This window comes from Elaeis guineensis, chromosome 1 (assembly GCF_000442705.2).
Source record: "Elaeis guineensis isolate ETL-2024a chromosome 1, EG11, whole genome shotgun sequence".
Classification (NCBI taxonomy): Eukaryota; Viridiplantae; Streptophyta; class Magnoliopsida; order Arecales; family Arecaceae; genus Elaeis; species Elaeis guineensis.
The window spans coordinates 171,676,609-171,696,938 of NC_025993.2; the positions used below are offsets into that span (position 1 = coordinate 171,676,609).

Here is a 20,330-nt window from a genome sequence, read left to right on the forward strand (position 1 = left end):
AATATCAGTACTAATTATTATCATCAGTATTTATTTTAAGTGTTACTTTAAACCATGGACAAGGCCCACCTGGCCCTTTCACGGTCCGTCCTTGGTTGTCTTTTGCAACAAAATTAAAAAAAAAAAAAATCATGGAACGTCTGGTTCGCGGGGCTGCCGTGCTCCATAATCAAATGCGTGGCTGCAAATTTTCTGATCCTGAGCTCCTGTGCGTTGTTTACTTTACTGAGTAAAGCAGCTCTTGTGCGTCGTTTACCCTCCTCTTCCTTTTCCTTTTCCTTTTCCTTTTCCTTTTCTTTTTTCTTTTTTTTTTTTAATTTTTTAATCAAATAATATATTCACATTATTCTGATATAAATACAATAAAAAAAATTAAAAATAAAATATCACAAAAATCACATAACATCATGAATATATCAATTCTCCGAGTGCTCCACCATACAAGAGGCAATCCAATGGTCTCTTTATAGATATGCCTGGCACATATAGCAGCGGCTCCCTTTAATAGCATCGCAATATCCCTCAGAAGCAGATGGGCAGCATCCTCTGTATCCCGCATCTGAATCTTTTTGACCATCATGAAAAAGTCATCCTCAATGATGAGTCGATCTGCCCTAAGAGTCAACATCGTATAGGTAATACCAACCCACATAGTCCGCAACTCCATCTCGAGTACAACCATAGCATCCACAGGCAACTCCCACCCACCGCCAATGGTCTCGAGTCTGGACAATGAATCACGACTCCCGCTCCTCTCAAACCAAACACATTGCCATGGAAATTGATCTTCAAAAATATCAAAAATGCAGGCTCCCAGGAGATGAACACTTGACGAGTCGCTCGACAAGCCCAATAGAAATCCCAACAGTTCGCTATCCTCAAGATTGAGTCGGGCAAATGAAGAATGAACAAACTCCATTGCTTGGGCCGTCGCTCTCTCCACCACAACTGCCACTGATGATCATTTCGACTCGAACATAATATTTTTCCTAGATAACCAAATGTAATATGCAACATAGGCCACACGAATCCCATTGAGCCTAACTGGATCTAAAGCAAAACTCTACAAGAGAAACTCCACAAAGGTTTGGGATGGGGTTGCAGTTAGAATAGCAATCACAGATGAACCTATCCGTCGCCAAATCTGGACAGCTCTTGAACATTGAAACAACACATGCTTTATGGTCTCCTCCACCTCATAAAAGGGATAGATAGAAGGGAGAGCCAAACTCTTGTTCCTCAGCACCATTCTCGATGGAAGACAGCCCTAGGCCACCTTCTAAAGAAACAAACGAATTCTTGGATGAACAGCCATCCTTCAGATTCAAACACCATCAATACGTCAGACAGGCTTCCTCCGAAACATGTCATATAATTTTCTTGTCGCAACCATCAATCTATATATAGATCTCCATATCCGTATATCCGAATTAGGATGGATAAGAACAGCGATAGCGAGCATTCTATCCACTAAATCAGCCCCAAAAATCTGAGCCAGTGTCTGGACTCCAGCCCTTATTGAGAAAACCAGCCACTTGCATACATTCAGAGAAATGAAGGCGGTAGTAGAGAAGTGAGGAGGGCAAGGGCGGGGAGCGGGGGCGTCGTCAACCAGCCACTTACATGCATCCCTGGGAATCGACCGGAATTCTGAGCTTGATGGAAATTTTTCCTCTGATTTCTTTTGTTTTCATTATTTTATTTTATTTTATTTTCCTTTCCTTAATGTGCATCTCGACGAGCTAGCAGAAAGAAATGCAAGGCGAACTTTTACATGGCTCTTCTTAAGACTTTTTGATGGTTAAAATCTGTGAACAAAATTTTATCTTTTTATCCCTTCATTTATTTTAGTCCACAAACTATGCTCTGCGCACACTATAAGATATGAAATTATGGATAAGATAGACATAAATTAGAACACATTTCGAGATCAAGGAAGACAACATGACTATAATCCCTTAATAAACTGGCAGCGCAGCCAAGAAATACAAAGAACGTTCCCGACATAAAACTATTGAAAGTGGTCCAATGTTACAGAATCATCATCAGTTCTTATATGCAAAGTTTAAAACTAATACATTCAACGCAAACAACCAGAGTCCGGACAACAACAAGCGGTCAAAAAACCGACCCTTTTCCCCTTTTCCTTTTTCTTTCCCCCGACACATTCGGTCCAAGATACTGAAAAGAATTGTGGAACCCACAACCTCAGGTTGTCTAGGTGCGCATGAACTTCGCGACAGAACATCGCGGTCCAACACCCCCTAGTACGACTTGTCTTGGCATCAACTATGAGGATGATCTCAACCCGTCAGCTCCCAAAGCTGCAGAAATGGGAGCTACACAAGGAAACCAATACCGGCGCTTTCCATCTCTATGACCATCATCAATCATGGCAAGACCTTCCTGTTTTGATTTGACAGTACATATGATAAGGAGTCATCATAAATAACTAGGCAGGGAAAAATGAAAATAACAGGACTCAGTCAATCTATCGAAGCAGTGCTCACTTCTAGTAAAGTTTCGAGGGCATCGATTGCACGACCAGAGGGCCACGAAAGTCGCTTCTCGATCTCCTCCACCATCACATAGCCTTGGGCCTACATAAGCATACAAACTTCATGACAACAGCCACAGATGACAGGTTACATATTTTGAAGTGCAGCCAATAACATTATGATATATCAACTTCTTATCCATGCATTACATATTTTGAAGTGCAGCCAATAACATTATGATATATCAACTTCTTATCCATGCATTACAATCAACCACAAACAACGATTCTGAATCATATCATTAGCGAACGATGGACATAACAATGATTCTGAAGCAAGCATAGAATCAAAATGGGATATTATATGCTAAAAGGTTGACAATTACTTTCGCTGCACACCTGAAGAGACAAATGATAGGACAACATCAACAGAAAATGCAAATTAAGTTAATTTTTGATTTGAATTATAAGAATCATAAGATTTGAGAACAAAAGATGCAGAGTAGGAAATTAGGTGACATCTTTGATATAACAAACCCATTAAAACAGTTCTTAAGGAAGATTGTTGACCATTGATTAGATGAACCCTTTTTTTTTTTTTGGTACATATGAGATGAACCCATTAAAAGCCCACACAGACACAGGATTTAATGCTTCCGACCAGACTGAGAAGAATCCATTCATTCTACCAAAGTCCCTGTTGATTAGGATTTTTGCAATAGGACACTTCCAAGCATCCGAAGTACATTCCATCAACCTTTTGAGCACGTAAATGGAATATTTAGAACTTATGAATTAGCACATGAAGAAGATGTGAACAATCGGTTAGTGCACACCTGCCCATCAACTCTCTCAGTAACGACAATATTGTGTTTAGTAGAGCCTAGTTCAAATTAAACTCAGAAGATCCAGATCTTCCACACATGTAGATGAAAATTCTCACACCATGCCAACATAACATTGAAAATACCACAATTCTTCTCTCAATATGTTGAGGGGCCAATATGGCATTAGTTAAATTCCAACAGATCTGATACCCAAAACTTACCACTAGAAATTTTAAGATGGCAATGACGATCAATTTCTCAATTTTGTTTGCCAGAAAAACACTATACTCTGGACAAAAAGAAATCATTAAACAATCAAACTTGGTTTGTTACAAATGCTCAACCAGAATCTGGAACAGATGACTTATTCAGGTCCCTATTCAAGTCTTTATTCTACAATAGCCTGGACAATTTATTTGCTTCAAGGACGATCGCATCTGCATTTCCTTTCTATCATTGTTTTCTTTTGCCCCTCCTTTCTTTCATTGCTTCTTTTCGTTATAGGTAATAAGCAACTAGTTGAAGTCAGTCCAAAGAGAAAAATGACTGGAAAGGTTTAACAACTCCAAGGCCAGGAGGTAAGAAAACCACAAACGACAAAGTATAAGTTGAGAGGGGGTGTTAAAGAGATGTACACGTATGCAACAAAAAAGCATCTCAACATCCCCTAGAGCCCCATGAAATCCAATTCATAGCTTTAAAAATATACCACAAGAGTTTAACAGGATAATTATATACTAGCAAAAGTACTTGGAAAACAAAAAAAAATACCTGAGCCACTTCAAGAATTTCATTGTGATCTTTGTTCAACTCAGTAGGAACTGATCGGACAAGCTTTTTCTTCCCAACAGTAATTACTTCAAAGCCACTACCCAGGGCCTGAAAGTTCATATATCAAGCATCAAAACCACCTAATGTGAAAATACACGTCGTGGAAGAAGATCATCAGGATCTACTTTAATTTAAGTTGTAAAAAGTGATGCTTAAAAAAAGAGAATTGTTTTCCAGTCTCCGAAAAATGCTTCATCACACAGATAGTATAGACAGTAAATCTTCTGTTTAATACCTTTAACTTACTTATAGCACGCAAGCAGTCATCCTCAGATACTGCTTCACGAGCAGTTTTTCGTCTCTGACACAGAAGACTGCAGAGCTCCTGCAAGTTGATCAAACCTCCATTGTGTGATCTGGTTGCCAAACAAATCTCAACTATCTGAACCCCTGCCTCATCAAACTGGCTAATTAGAATGGAAACTGGATGCAAAAAGTCAAATATGATACATAAATATGCAACTTTTGCAGTCTAAGATTCACAATGAATAAACAATAATTCTATATGTATGAGTGCTAAAGAAACATCCAAGAAACAATGCAACTTTTTCATTCTCCTGAAACATGAAGTGCTAAAGAAAACAATGATTCCAAGAAACATGAAGATAGGGACTAATACCAACCAAGCTCATAGTAGAAGTCGCCAATCCCTAACAACTCCGCCCAAAATCCTTTGTTAGAAGCTAGGGGATCCACTCCAACTTTAGCACACATCTCATGGAACTGTGTTCTGAATGTAGGGTTTTTACGGATGTCATTCTGCACTGCCCGAAGAAATTAGTACATGTGTGTGTACAAATATATATAGGAAATCCCGACATCCAATTTAATGCTTTAAGCATTTTCACATTTGAATATATAGGCAACTCGGAAAAGTTCATTCTCCTGAAATAACGGGCAGCATATGATCATCAACAATGAATGCTAGGCTGGGAAAGGCAAAACAAAGCATGATGAATTATTTCGATCCCAATCATTAACTTGTTAAGTATCAACACAGTATCATTATATTAAATAAAAATTTACAACCTGTTTGAATTTTTGGCTCTCTGTACTAAGTCATAGCTCTTGCAAGTTCATTCAAACAACCACGTCAACAAAGCCCGTTACCTTGATTACGGAGTGAAATCGACAAATTTAGAATAAGAATGCCAAAATCCTGGTTTCCAGTTGGAATATTCATGACAGAACATGATTAAAGCATGTATTGTTTATTTTCTCAACCATTATATACATGATCTAGGTTACAAAATCCTAAAACCTCCTTTGATTGAATATTATCCTTTCAATGCAACTGCCTTGTCTGTTAAAGGAAGGTCTCCCTAAGTGTTGCAACCTTCAGCAAATACAAGGTATCAAGCTGGCGAGATTGTATAAGATGGTCTTAGTAGGCACTATAGTGTGGAAAATCAGTGAATGTAGCATGTATGGGATAGAAAATGGAGGTGGAACTTTTCAAGAAGGCAAGGAAAAAAATGATTGATGGGAATGGCACCTGAGGCATAATCTCCAACCCAACTTCACATTAGGTAAACATAATATGATTCATTTGCTGGCAAAATGAAAGTTCCTCTTTAAATTAAATGCCAGCATCTCCTAGTTGTAAGTTGTCACCCTAACCATAGCCATAGGACCATTGCCACCCACAAATGACACCAACCCAAGATATAAGAACAAATTTTTTAGGGTCTTAGAACCTTTCAAATGCTACACACAGCCACTTTCGTGGAGGCCACACTGATCACTCTCCAAGCTGCAAATATGTAAAAGCTTATCCTCAGACTAGGAACCACCCACATGAACAAGCAAATCAGTGTACTAATTATTGCATCTCCAAATTTCAACATTGCCTTGTTCAGCACAAAAAGAATAGTTGCTTCACTGTACAAGAGAGATCAAGCATTATCAAGGTTCATCGTACAAGTAATCAAGGCATGCAGTACCAGTACTGGCACCCATTCCAATTGGCGGGTACGGTACTATGCCATTCCATTCTGGCAGATACCGACAAAGGGAGGCCCAGCAGAGGGGGTTGGGGAGGGAGAGAGAGAGAGAGAGAGAGAGAGAGGGAGGAAGGGAGAGGGAGGGGAAGGACTGGAGGAGGCCTGCAACTTCACTTAAAAATTCCCAAATAAAAAAAGCACCCCCTCGGGGGTGAAAGCCCTCTTTCAGCCTCCTCTAGCCCTCCCCTTCCCTCCCTCTCTCCTCCCCTCTCTCCTTCTCCCCCTCCCCCTCCCCCTCTATTGCTGGTTTCTCAAACTGAGGGGCGGAACTGTGCTAGTCCTCCCTCGGTATGCAGGCAATTTGGGGCAGCACAACAAACCATGCAATTAATACACAATCAATGGTACATTGTAAACCACGACCTATATTATTATGATAGATATTTAGTTAATTGATAGTTTAATAGGAAGATAAAAGGAATGAATGATGCAATGTACTCTGAAAACTTCCAGGACATGACAATATTCCCTTGCTTAGCCTGCATGATAACAAAGAGACACCAGGACTATATACAATACGGTAAACTTAGCATTATGAATCTCAACTGTGGTTTTCACATTTTGTAAGCACTTGTTCTGAAAGATATACAAACAAGTGATTGCACTCCCTCTAAGAATTGAAAAAACATAAATTACTCTATCTCCATTTTCTTTCACCTATACATATTGAAAATAAATGAAGAAATAGATATAGAAGCAAAAACTTGTCCATAAATTCCGGATATGCATAAAATGGAGCGTGCACATTGTTTGTGGTACCCAACCTTCTACCTGCATGCTGGACATCATGGCTAAAATCAACTCTACCAAGTATTGATCATGGAAAAATTCATACTATTGTTTCTCTTTCCTGAAATTATATTTATGTCATTAGCATCACAAGGACCACAAAAAGGGTTTCTGGTCCATGTTCCTTAAAGTGCTAAGTGTCAACTGACTCCATGCTTCTTGCAAAGAAAATTATTATTTGTTTTGTTTCTTCATACACATCTCCTAACAATGCAGTAATTGTTAAACAACTAGGAATTCTTGTCACTAAGAAAGAGATTATATATCATATATCTGATATTACCTTAACCTCCACTTAGTCTTTTCCCATTTTCTTGTAAAACTATTGTTTTTAGCCCCCTTGCCATGTTTATCTCAAATGCCAGCCATATTTGATGCAACTAACATCCAAACACAACCATACAACTGGTCATTCAATTTTGGAAGCACAGGTGATGTGGGAATCAGCAATAAAGTAATGGAACCATTCATCTGAAACCTCAGTAGAAGTCAGACATATAGGCTTGCATAAACATAAGCATTCACATACACATGCAACAATATCACATAAAAAAGCTAAAGGAAAAGATAAACTAAAGCCAATTTATTACCTTATGCTTGCGAGCAAATTCTTCTAATTGAGATCGAAATGTTGCAAGCTGTTCTTTCATGAGATCTGTTCTTATCTTGGCTACATTTTCACCAACCAATCGGTATTGATCCTAAGAATATTGATTAAAAAAGAAATAGTGGCTATGAATTATCAAATGAATTGGAAATCAACAATAGTGCCAGAGGACTAGATTGGGAGGAAAAAACCAATCTCTTATGAAAGATAAACAACAAAAGAAATAAAGCGGGACTAATAATGAGGAAATTTTAAAAATTTACCCGAGCAGCAGCTGCACTTTGCAAACCAGAAATTCCAGGCCTTCTCCTCATGCTTCTTAATCAGCACGTGTGCTAAATTCAGAAATGAAAGTATTTCAATTACTTTGTGTGAAATTTGTGCAGAACATCCAAATCTAATCTGAAGAACTCCACAAAAGTAACTGACTTTTTATGTAAATTATGACATATAGTAATAGGATGACAAGGCATATCGCACATGTGAACAAAAGAGACTAGCAAGATGATGTTAAGAAGCAACTCATGAGACTTTAAGCCAAGGATCACCCACTCGGAACCGGGCACCGTGCCGACCAGCTAGTGCTACAAGTCAGTACGGCCCCGTACCGGGCCCGAACCGACATGAAAATAGAGGATAAACCGCGGAGGAAAAGAGTGAGAAAGAGAGAGAGAGATAGAGGGATAGAAGAAACAAAAAGCCGATGGAGACACCTACGGTGGCCACCGGAGGGCTGCGGAGACCGCCTAGGCCTCCTGGGCTCCATGGTCCTCCATGAGAAAAACTGAGGAGAGAGAGAGAAAAAGAGAGGAAAAGGCAGTAGGGAGGCCGTCGGATGGCCCAAAACCACCCGCGGCCACCGCAAGTTCGAAACAAGGACGAAGCCCCTGTTTTGTTGGATTTCTAAAAAATCTGACATAGTGAAGCCGACAAACCCATTATCGATTTTACTGTATTGGATTTTTAAAAAAATCTAACGAAAGAGGGCCTTTGCCCCTGTTTCAAATGCAGACTTCCGACGGCCTCCCCGCCATCTTCCCCTCCCTCCTCTCCCCTCCCTTCCCCTCTCTCTCGCTCTCTCTCTCTCTCTCTTCTCACTTTCTCACTTTCTCTCGCAGAGGACCGCAAAGATCCGGAGTCTTGGTGGCCCTTCAACGGCCTTGGCAGGCCAGCGCTAGCCTTCCCCTCTCCTTCCCTCCCCTTCTCTCTCTTTTCCTTTCTTTCCTTCTCCCTTGCTTCGTTTTCACTGGCGTTCAGAATTGAACGTCTGAATCACATCGGTTAGCCGCTGGTACAGTTCAGCATGCCTCGAACTGTCCGATTCGAGCCAATTAGGCAAACCCTGCTATAAGCTTTAAATGCAAAACTAAAGAAGCTACTCAGATGAATACAAAATGCACATTGGAAGAAGCATATGCGCAACAAAAGCTTAGCGTGCAAAACACCAGCTAGTTACCATCTAGCAACCAAGCACAATGACTAAGTGCCATCTGATGCATAGAAAATGCACATAAAAGTAGGGTCACAGCATGACAAGAATTAAGTCCCTTTAGATGCATCTCTTTATGTGCTTCTACAAACTTTTACCAAAAGAGGGGGGGAAATCTACCTGTAGACTACTAAAAGGAAAGAGGCACACATATTTACAAAGCGAGCTATAAACAGATAATAAGTTATGATTTCTAAATAATAAAATTGATCACTAAAGAGAAAACCTATTGTAAAACTACTCTAGAATGTAATCACATGAAACAAGAGATGGAGCGGGAACAGATTTAATTGCATAAGTGGTGAGATTCCAAACTGATTGCAAGTGAGGGAGCCAAAGAATAGTTTTATACATCTCTTTGCTATTTTACGAACATACTGAAAGCTATATGTTGTCGTTTACTAAGGTCACTACCATCTATGTTCATATGCCACAAACTTGAAAAGGACCCAAAAAAACATAGTCAAATTAAAAAGTGATTATCATTACCCTTACGATAACAATAGCTACTCATATACGAACTAGAAAGCTTGGAACTATTTAGGATTGGGAGTCTACTAGTTTCTATAACAAGTGAGGATCACGAGAAAAACTATTACACTTGGTCTTCAAGCATTCTTGCAAATAAGAAATTTTGGTGCAATCTTACTTTTGCGTTTATCCAAGTCTGTTTACTATGAGTGCTGAGTTCTAAAGTCTCAACAAGTCCACATTTAACATGACATGAGTTAGATCTATTGATCAAGATGGAACAAAGAATCTTCATCACTATTCATCTTTAGTTATTATCTTTTCTGAATTAAGTTCTGCAACTCTCCATCTAATGAACTTTTTGTTTCAGCAATAGATTGACCACTTTTCTTGATCATGATTTTAGCAGTTTACCATGACCATCCGGAAGGCACTCCATCAATTGGCAGCTCAAGGCTCCTTAATGTTGGTAGTAAATTACAATTTTCCAAGGATGGAAAAAGATGAGAGGCCCACTACAATAACAATTAATAGAACTTGTGGAATGAGTTCTTCCTCATGCATGCAAATTTGAATAACAGCTATTAATTGCGTGTTTCAATCTATGCATTTCATCAAATAACTCTGTTGGAAAACTAGAGGATTTCATAATCAGAGATTGCATAGAGCTTACATCATCACCATTTCATCTCTGCAGCAAATATCTACTTATCGTAGTCAATAACAAACCAAGGACATCCCACAATTCCATTAATGTCAACAGACTCTACCGAAAAAACTGCAATCTCCAGCTACAGGCCGACAAATTCATTTGCCAAAAATCATCAGACAAAAGAACTAGCCTAATCCACAAGTAAATCATGAGTTTCTCTGAAAAAACAGCATTCCTCCAAAAGCTTCAATTGTATTCATAAAAAGATGAAGGAAAAAAAAAAATCACATTATGAAGCATGCACGGAAATGACCCCATGAACTATTCCCATTTTACGTGACAGACATGTTTAAGATGATAAACTTAAGATTTTAGTTGTTCTTTTGTTCGAAATTATTGTGCTAAACTAATCAAAAATATTCATACAACTGACTAGTACCATTTCTTAAAGAAATGCAAAACCTCTTTCATGCAGATCACTAAAAAAAATGAAAGAAACGTTTGATCAACTCCAAATTGATACAATGAATGTAGGATTATATAGGTAGCTTTATTTATTTAAGTTAACAATTCAAACTCATTGCTTATTGCTATTAGTTCAATGGGAACTTTCAGCGGTCAATATCCATTCTTTCTTGCAAAGAAGGTCCAGTAGATCCATTAGCGAGCTCTTGCATGGAATCCATTTTTTTTTCACAGAGGAGACACAATTTCATGAATTGATTAAGAAAAAAGTAAACAAAATATACACACAATTCAAGATCTAGGGTTTTTTTCTTCTTCTTCTTCTTGCTGTTACCACAACATAGCTCCAGTTGTAACTCATCATACATAAATTTTTCTGCGCCCAACTAGATAAAAATAAAAGAAATTCTTTCTTTCAGGAAAAGCTCGTAAATATTGTGATTTGATAGAAGAAGAATTACAGAAGTTTACCTCCTCTTCAGTCCTCTGATGCTCCCTTTCTTGCTCTTCCTTTGCTACTGTACATTTCTATATGCATGCTCGGCTCGTCTGCCGGCGTTTATGTGAGGAAATCAGACACCGACCTGGCCGTAACCCCTTGAAGACCCGCTTCTTGATTTGAAAAGAAAGAGCAGCGAACATGTTGTGGCTGAAATCCATCCTGGGTCGGAGGTGCTAGAGCGAGACGACGTCTGGCAGATTGACGGCTGCCGGACTTGCAAGAAAAGACCCCATCGAAATTAGCTCCGGCAGAGACCCTCCGATGCTCAAGTCAGATTTTCTGCAACAGGAGAGAAAGAACGAGCAAAGACATACCTTTTGGGATCTCCGGGATATCTTTTTATAAGTAGAGTGGGACCCTTAGAGAGAGGAAAGATCGTAAAGGACTTTTTTACCCCTTTTCATATCTTTGAGCATGTCTGCCCCTTTTGGCTTTCTGAGTTAGTGAGTAATGTCGCATCACAGCAAACGGAGGCCATCCCTATTAATGTCATGAGTTGACAGTTTGGGACATTGAGGGAGGCGTGGTTTTCCTTGTCTAGGATTACCCCATTTTTAAATGAGATGATGTGACCGAATCGTAGCGAGACTACTCGAGGTCATATCATGGCAAGACGCTCCTCCAAATAGTCTGACTTGATAGTTGTTTAAGGACTTCGGACTGAGGTTATTGGATGCATCGATCAAACCGAGCATCGGAAGAAAAGGGGCCTCCGAATGACCTGCATCTTTGGTATAGCCGATGTGCTACCCCCCAACATATGCCCCCTACTCTCTAGCTCGAGCTAGGGTCAGACCAGAGAATACGAACCAACGTGCTTCTCCAAAGACACAGATCAATCTTTTTTCTTTTCTTTTTTTTTTTGATCAACACGAAGTACTTGTCGTGCGGCTCGACTGTTTTATAATAGCTTCAATTTACTGATCCCGGTTTTAATACTTGATGGGATCTTGTTTGATCAGTGCTTTGTTGCCCCCATATGTGGCCCAAGCTTTAGTCTTTTGAGCTTGATGGTTTGACATGACTTGGTTTGCAGTCCGATGGCTTTGTAATGGTCAGTTTTGAAGGTGGTGCACAGGAGTTTGTTGTCAGCCTCCCTAATAGGATAGCCAAATAAAGATAGGCCGGAGCCTAAGTTCGGGTATATCCGAACTTAACGCCTAAGCTTCATATTCAAGGGTCTTTGCTCCCTCACTAAAGAGTGGGGTCTTCGGACAGTGAGTTTCAGCTTCCGTCTTCATGGGCGTATTCTAACCTACTCCGACCCAGCTGGCAATCTTTAGCCCCTCACTAAAGAGTGGGATATTCGGACAGTGGATTTCAACTTCCACCTTCATGGGCATACTCTGACCTACTCTGACCCAACTGACAATCTTCGACCCCTCACTGAAAGATGAGGTCTTCGACCAGCAGGTTTCGACTTTCGCCTTCAAGGGCGTACTGTGTCCTACTTCGACCTAGCTAACGATTTTCGATCCCTCACTGAAGGGTGAGGTCTTTGACCAGCACGTTTTGACTTCCACCTTCGTGGACGTACTCTGATCTACTTCGACCCAGCTGGCAATCTTCAACCCCTCATTGAAGAGTAAGGTCTTCAGCTAGTGAGTTTCGCCTCCCGCCTTCATGGGCATACTCTAATTTACTCCGATCTAGCTGGCAATCTTCAGCCTCTCATTGAAGAGTGAGATTTTCGGACAGTGGGTTTCGGCTTCCGCCTTCATAGGCATATTTTGATCTACTCCGATCCAGCTGACGATCTTCAGCCCCTCACTGAAGAGCGAGGTCTTCGAACAGTGGATTTTGGCTTCCGTCTTCATGGGTGTACTCTGACCTACTCCGACCCAGCTGACGATCTTCGATCCCTCACTGAAAGATGAGATCTTCGACCAGCGGGGTTCGGCTTCCACCTTCATAAGTGTACTTTGACCTACTTCCTTCGACCCAACTAGTGATCTTTGGCCCTTCACTGAAGAGTGAGGTCTTCGACCAGCGGATTTCAACTTTCGCCTTCATGGGCGTACTCTAACCTACTCTGACCCAGTTGGTAATCTTCGGTCCCTTATTGAAGAGTGAGATCTTCATGCCTCGATCGACGAAGATCTTCGGTGGCATTCACTTGTTGAATAATAAGTTCGACCTTTGGGGGGTCTAGATAGGCAGCCCCTACTGTTTAGTCATAGAGATCCTTTCATCTCGGACAGCTAAGATATTCAAGGGAGTTGACTTGTTGAATAACAAGTTCGGCATTCGAAGGGTTCAGATAGGTTGCCCCTTACTGCTTAGCTACCGAGGTCTTGACTTGCTGATCTGCACACAGAAGATAAGAAAACTTGCCGAATCAGCTCTTGCTGAGCCTTTCGGTTTTCACATTAAGTGAGCTTTGATGAAAAGAAAAGGATAGGTAATTAGATTCGTGTTACCCTAGTTTGCCTTTGGTTAGCTTCATCTTAGCCTTCAGGAGCCTAGTTATGAGAGGTTGTCCTCACTTCAGCTTTGGATTTAAGCTTTTGCTAGGTGATTAAGGACCTATTGCTCTACAAAAAATGAAATAGTGGAAGGGGCTTGGATGCTTATTATCATAGAAGCTATTTTTGTTGGAGAGCCCTTGGATCTTGTTTGACTCATTATTTGCTTTGATTTGGACTTAAGCTTTACCTTAGTTTGGGCTTTTTTTTTCTTTAGATCGATCTGATTTTGGACTTCGGATTGACCTGGATCGAAATTTGGATCGGTCCGAATCTGACTTTGGGTCAACCTGATTTGGCTTTAGATCGGATTGATCTGATTCTGGACTTCGGATCTGCCTAGATACGACTTTGAGTCTGTCTGGATCTGACTTTGGATTGGCCTGATTCTGAGCTTTGGATCAGCCTTAACTTTGATTTTGACTTCAGCCTCAGCCTTGATTTTGACTTCGACTTCAGCCTCAATCTTGATTTTGACTTCGACTTCGGTCTTGATTTTAATTTCGACCTCAGTTTTGATTTTAATTTTGGCCTCAGTATTGATTTGGATGCTCACAGACCCACGGTTTTTTTCGGAAGAAAAAAAAATAGTAAAAAATGAGAGCTTAAGAACCCCTTACCAAAAAATTTTATGTAAGTCTTTTGAAGCTTGCTTTCTCTTTCGATCTGGATTGCATGCCCCCCATTTATTGGACTCAATCGAGAGTGCCTGGGGGACATTAACTGATCCATTTGATTTGTGGCTGCAACCGATTCATTTGATTTGTGGCCACAACTAATTCACTTGATCTGCAGCTGCAGTTGAGTTCATTTGATTTGTGATCATGAATTGATGGATTGTCTACGTGATGTTCTCTAGAAGGCCTTCCCTATCTTGATAAGAAAGAGGGAAGAACATTTATGTTAAGCGAATAGCAAAACATATGTAGGTCCTATCATGAAAAGGTGAGGACAAAAGAGACAACATTAGGATCAATTTGAAACTCCCTACATATTTCTACTTTCTCTTTTCCTACTGATCTCTGACAGATCATTTCTCTTTTTCTCTTTCTCTCTCTTCTTTTAATGCATATTTGAAAAGAGAAGAAGCCATGGAAAGAGAAAGAGGGTCCCTAGAGTGGAAGGAGGCTTCTTCCGAAGATTGGATGTTCGGTCAATTTTATCTTTGGAGACTTGATGCCGTTGAGGTGGCGCAACAGAGTTTCTTTGATAAAACGGTCACTCCTTCCCATGAATAAACTTGTGTTCTCCAGACTTAAATTATTTGCCCCCCATTGCTTAAGCCTAATCAGGAGAGCTTAAAGAGAGACGCTTCTCATTTAACGAGGCAGAGCTTGATAGTTGCACGGCGTGAACCACCTTACTTCTTCGGAGAGTCGGCAAAGGGGGTTGTGAGGCCGTCTCCAGAGGCTAATGCAGAGTGTAATTTCTGATCAGAGCTTCTGCTGACGAATGTGCCTTGGGTTAGAATACCTTGAGAGCGCTCTTCGTGGTAGCATGGCAATGGGTTGCTCGTTCTTTTCCAAAAGTGAGCAAAGTGTCCTTCCTTTAGCACCAATCTGTTGCGACTGAAATCCATCTTGAATCGGAGGTGCTGGAGTGAGATGATGTCTGAAGGGTCCACGACAGCCAGACCTGCAAGAAAAACCCTCGTCGGAGTTGGCTTATCGAGCTACTCGAAGGACGCCAACAGAAGAAACGCCCTTCAACCTCTCTTTCAGATCGAAAGCAATCATCCCGGTGGAGATCGAGCTTCCTTCTCCGAGAGTTGAGAACTACAATGACCAGAAAAATTCAGACTCGCTTCGAACCAACCAGAATCTGCTTGAAGAGGTCTGAGAGAAGGCGTGAGTAAGAATGGCGGCCTACTAACATCGAGTAGCTCACTACTATAACTCTCGCATCCGAGGTAAGCAATTTAGGAGCGGCGATCTTGTCCCAGCCGCCATTGACCCATCGGATGTCGTCTCGCTCCAGCACCTCTGGCCCAGGATGGATTTCAGCCACAATAAATTGACGCTAAAGGAAGGACACTTTATCCACTTTTAGGAAAGAACGAACAACTTATTGTCATGCTACCGTGAAGAGCACCCTTGAAGTATTCTAACCCAAGGCACGTTCGCCAGCAGAAGCTCTAATTAGAAATTACGCTCTGTGTTGGCCACCGAAGGCGGCCTCCCAACTCCCTCTGCCGACTCTCCGAAGAAGCAAGGTGGTCCACATTGTGCAACTATCAAGCTTTGCCTCGTTAAACGAGAGGCGCCCCTCCCTTTAAGCTCTCCTAGTTAGGTTTAAGCAACGGGGGGCAAATAATTTAAGTCGGGAGGACACAAACTTATTCATGGAAAGGAGTGACCGTTTTATCAAAGAAATTATGTCGTGCCACCTCAACGGCATTAAGTCTCCAAAGATAAAATTGACAGAACATCCAATCTTCGGAAAAAGCCTCCTCCCACTCTAGGGACCCTCTTTCTCTTCCCATGGCTTCTCCTCTTTTCAAATATGCATTAAGAGAAGAGAGAGAAATAGAAAAGGAGAAAAGGTTTGTCAGAGACCAATAGAAAAAGAGAAAGTAAAAATATGCATGAGGTTTCAAACTGATCCCAATGCCGTCTCTTTTGTCCTCACCTTTTCACAACAAGATTTGCTTAACATAAATGTTCTTCTGTCTTTCTTTTCAGGATGGGGAAGAACTTATAGAGAACGTCATATAGACAATCCATCAATTCATGATCGGTGCCAAACTCAACTGCAGCCGCAGATCAAATGAATTAGTTGTGGCTGCAGATCAAGTGAATCGGTTGCGCCACAAATCAAATGGATCAGTTAACGTCCCCCCAGGCACTCCCAGTTGAGTCCAATAAATGGAGGGCATGCAATCCGAATCAGAAGAGAAAGCAAGCTTCAAAAGACTTACATAAATTTTTTTTGTAACAGGTTCTTAAGCATCGTTTTTTACTTTATTTTTTTTTCTTCTGAAAAAAACTGCAGACCTATGAGCACCCAAATCAAGGCTGAGGCCGAAGTTAAAATCAAAACCGAAGCTGAAATCAAAATTAAGGTGGATCCAAAATCCAGAATCAGGACAATGCGAAGTCGGATCCAGACAAACCCGAAGTCAGATCCAGACCGATCTGAAGTCAGATCCAAGCCGATCCGAAGCCCAAAATTAGATCAATCCAATCCAAGGCTGAATCAGGTCGATCCAAAGTCAGATTCGGACCAATTCGAAGTCAGTTCCAGTTTCGAAGTCCAGAATCAGACCAATCTGAAGAAAAAACACACCCAAACTGAGGCAAAGCTCAAGTCTAAGCCAAAGCAAATAACGAGGAATCAAACAGAATCCAAGGGCTCTCCAACAAAAATAATTTCTATGATAATAAGCAACCAAGTCCTTTCCACTATTCTATTTTTTGTAGAGCAACAGGTCCTTGATCACCTAGCAAAAGCTTAAACCCAAAATTGAAGTGAGGACAATCTCTCATAACTAGGCTCCTAAAAGCTAAGACGAAGCTAACCAAAGGCAAACCAGGATAACACAAATCTAATCATCTGTCCTTTTCTTTTCATCAAAGCTCCATGTGAAAACCGAAAGGCTCAGCCAGAGTTGGTCTAGCAAGTTCTCTTGTCTTCTATGTGCAGGTCAGCAAGTTAAGATCTCGGCAGCTAAGCAGTGAGGGGCAACCTATCCAGATCCTCTGAAAGCCGAACTTGTTATTCAACAAGTCAACGCCCTTGAAGACCTTAGCTGTCTGAGATGAAAGAACCTCGACGACTAAGCAACGAGAGGTTGCCTATCCGGACCCGCCGAAGGCCAAACTTATTATTCAACAAATCAATGCCATTGAAGATCTTAGTGGATCGAGGCATGAAGACCTCACTCTTTAGTGAGGAGCCGAAGATCACCAGTTGGATCGGAGTAGGCCAAAGTACGCCCTGAAGGTGGAAATCAAAATCCACTGGCTGAAAACTTCACTCTTCAATAAAAGACTGAAAATCGTTAGCTGGATCGGAGTAGGCCAGAGTATGCCCACGAAGGTGGAAGCCGAAACCAACCAGTCGAAGATCTTACTCTTTAGTGAGGGGCCAAAGATCGCCAGCTGGATCGGAGTAGGCCAAAGTACACCCTAAAGGCAGAAGCCGAGACCCACTAGCCGAAGACCTTACCCTTCAGTGAGGGATTGAAGATCGTCAGTTGGGTCGGAGTAGACCAGAGTACGTTCATGAAGGCGAAAGCCGAAATCCACTGTCCGAAGATCTCACTCTTTAGTGAGGGGCTGAAGATCGCCAGCTGAGTCAAAGTAGACCAGAGTACGCCTATGAAAGCGAAAGCCGAAACCCACTGTCTGAAAACCTCACTCTTCAGTAAGGGGCTGAAAATCGCCAGTTGGATCGGAGTAGGTCAGAGTACGTCCACGAAGGCAGCAGTAGAAACTCACTAGCCGAAGATCTCACTCTTCAGTGAGGGACTAAAGATTGCCAGTTGGGTCAGAGTACGCCCACAAAGGCGAAAGTCGAAACCCACTGGTCGAAGATCTCATCTTTCAATGAGGGGCCAAAGGTCGCCAGCTGGGTCGGAGTAGGCCAGAGTATGCTCATGAAGACAAAAACCGAAACCCACTGGCCGAAGACCTCACCCTTCAATGAGGGGTCGAAGATTGTCAATTGGATTGGAGTAGGCCAGAGTACGCCCATGAAGGCGGAAGCCGAAACTCACTATCCGAAGATCTCACTCTTCGGTGAGGGGCCAAAGATTGCCAACTAAGTCGGGATAGGTCAGAGTACACCTATGAAAGCAGAAGCCGAAACTCACTGTCCAAAGATCCCACTCTTCAGTGAGGGGGCAAAGACCCCTGAATATGAAGCCTAGGCACTAAGTTTGGATATGCCCGAACTTAGGTTCCAACCTCTCTTTATTTGGCCACCCCATTTGGGATGCTGACAACAAACTCTTGTGCACCACCTTCAAATCAGAACATTATGAAGGCACCGGATTGCACACCAAGTTATGTCAAGCTATCAAGCTCAAAAGGCTCAAGCTTGGGCCACATATGGGGGCGACAAAGTACTGACCAAACAAGATCTCATCAAGTATTAAAACTGGGATCAGTAAACCGAAGCTATTATAAAATGGCTAAGCCGCACAACAAGTACTTCGTGTTGATTAAAAAAAAAAAAAAAGACTGATCCGTATCTTTGGAGAAGCATGTTGGTTTGTACTCTTTGGTCCGACCCCAGCTTGGACCAAGGAGTAAGGGGGCATATGTTGGGGGGTGGCACATCAGCCATACCAAAAATGCAGGTCATTCGGAGGTCCCTTTTCTTCTGATGCTTGGTTCGATCGGCGCATCTGATAATCTCGATCCAAAGTCCTCAAACAACTATTAAATTAGGTTATTGGGGAAGCGTCTTGCCATGATATGACCCCGAGTAGTCTCGCTGCGATTCGATCACATCATCTCATTTAAAAATAGGATGGTCCCAGACTGTCAACTCATAACATTAATAGGAATGGCTTCCATTTGCTGTAATATGATGTTACTCACCAACTCAGAAAGCCAAAAAAAACAGACATACTCAAAAATATAATGAAGGATAAAAAGGTTCTTTACGATCTTTTTTTTCTCTCCAAAACTTCTACTCCATCTATAAAAAGGTAATTCGGAAATCCCCGAAAGGTAAGCTGCGCTCGCCTTTTCCCTCCTATTGCGGAAAATCTAACTTCAGCATCGGAGGGTCTCAACCAAAATTGAGCGTCAGAGGCCCCCGCTGGAGTGAGCCTCCGCCAACTCCCGCGGGAGCTTTTCTTGCATCATCTCGCTCCAGCACCTCCGGTTCAGGACAGATTTCACAGAACAGATTGCTCACCTCCTCGGCTCCTTCTGCGACTGCAGCTCCTTGTCACCGGCAGGCCGATGCTTGCCGACCGAATCTCGATGGATGCTTGCAGCGCCCCATCTTAATTACCGTTCTTTCCTATATTGCGGCCGATCGAGTCCCGCAATCAAACGCTTCCGCGACCCTTCTTTCCTGAAATCTTCTTTGATGATATCGATGACATTCACAGAAAAAAAATGTGTTCAAGTAACTAGTTTGATAGAAGGATGCTCTGCCGTAATATCATATACTACTCGGCTGTCATAACTAATATAAATCCTTATTTTTCACAAGAGACGATCATCATTGTTGACAAACATGATCATCATCAAGTTTGTCTAACTGAATCGATTCAACTGAAAATTCCTAAAATTGATATTTAGCAAATCATCCAAATCAGATCAACAGATCCAATATATGAAATATAATACCAAATAATAGTTCAAGCCAGGGCTAGAGATGGCTTAGGGCTAGGATTGGAGATCTACCTGAGATGCAGAGATTTAGATCTGAGGCCAGAGTAGACGTCGGATTCGTCAGAGGCCCTACCGGAGGAAGTTCCCCACCGCCGGATCGAGGTGAAGGTCCGTTCGAGCCGGTCGCGGAGGAAGTCTTCCACCGCCGCCGCCGCCTCGCTCCGCAGGCCGCGCCTCGGCTTCCAGGAAACAGTTGATGGAAAGGTGTTGCCGCACAGGTGATCTGGGATTCGCACGGGAGCGAGGGGATGGAGTACGAGACGATACGGGAGCCGAGGAGGGGACGGGCGTGCTTCGAAACCTTTGGTTACACGATGCGATCAGACCGGCCTGACATTTTCCGGTCCAAATTGTCGAGCCGAAAAACTTTTGGTCGGGC

At 41.9% G+C, this 20,330-nt stretch overlaps 1 protein-coding gene across 3 annotated transcripts; it reads right to left on the reverse strand.

Moving 5' to 3' along the window:
- Positions 1 to 1,930: 1,930 nt before the first annotated feature.
- Positions 1,931 to 20,243, reverse strand: LOC105039577 (vacuolar protein sorting-associated protein 22 homolog 1). 3 transcript variants are annotated; one of them, XM_073248457.1, is made up of 10 exons: positions 19,964 to 20,243; positions 19,467 to 19,635; positions 11,103 to 11,180; positions 7,818 to 7,889; positions 7,538 to 7,648; positions 4,779 to 4,914; positions 4,391 to 4,545; positions 4,096 to 4,203; positions 2,511 to 2,600; positions 1,931 to 2,406 (listed from the first exon to the last, which is right to left on the reverse strand). In XM_073248457.1, the coding sequence occupies exons 4-10, from the start codon at positions 7,866 to 7,868 to the stop codon at positions 2,290 to 2,292; spliced, it is 768 nt and encodes a 255-aa protein (XP_073104558.1). In that variant the 5' UTR covers positions 7,869 to 7,889; positions 11,103 to 11,180; positions 19,467 to 19,635; positions 19,964 to 20,243; the 3' UTR covers positions 1,931 to 2,289. The 3 variants fall into 3 exon arrangements, with proteins under 3 accessions (XP_073104558.1, XP_010914069.1, XP_073104553.1); XM_010915767.4 differs by lacking the exons at positions 11,103 to 11,180; positions 19,467 to 19,635; XM_073248452.1 differs by lacking the exons at positions 19,467 to 19,635; positions 19,964 to 20,243 and having other exon boundaries at positions 11,103 to 15,996.
- Positions 20,244 to 20,330: the final 87 nt, after the last annotated feature.

Excerpts from the sequence above, each read along its gene's own strand:
- LOC105039577 (XM_010915767.4), bottom strand. The coding sequence starts at position 7,868 with ATGAGGAGAAGGCCTGGAATTTCTGGTTTGCAAAGTGCAGCTGCTGCT. Across the intron at positions 4,546-4,778 it reads CGACTTCTACTATGAGCTTG|GGGTTCAGATAGTTGAGATT; the intron begins GTTGGTATTAGT and ends TTGATGAGGCAG. Across the intron at positions 2,601-4,095 it reads AAATTCTTGAAGTGGCTCAG|GCCCAAGGCTATGTGATGGT; the intron begins GTATTTTTTTTT and ends ATGCTTATGTAG.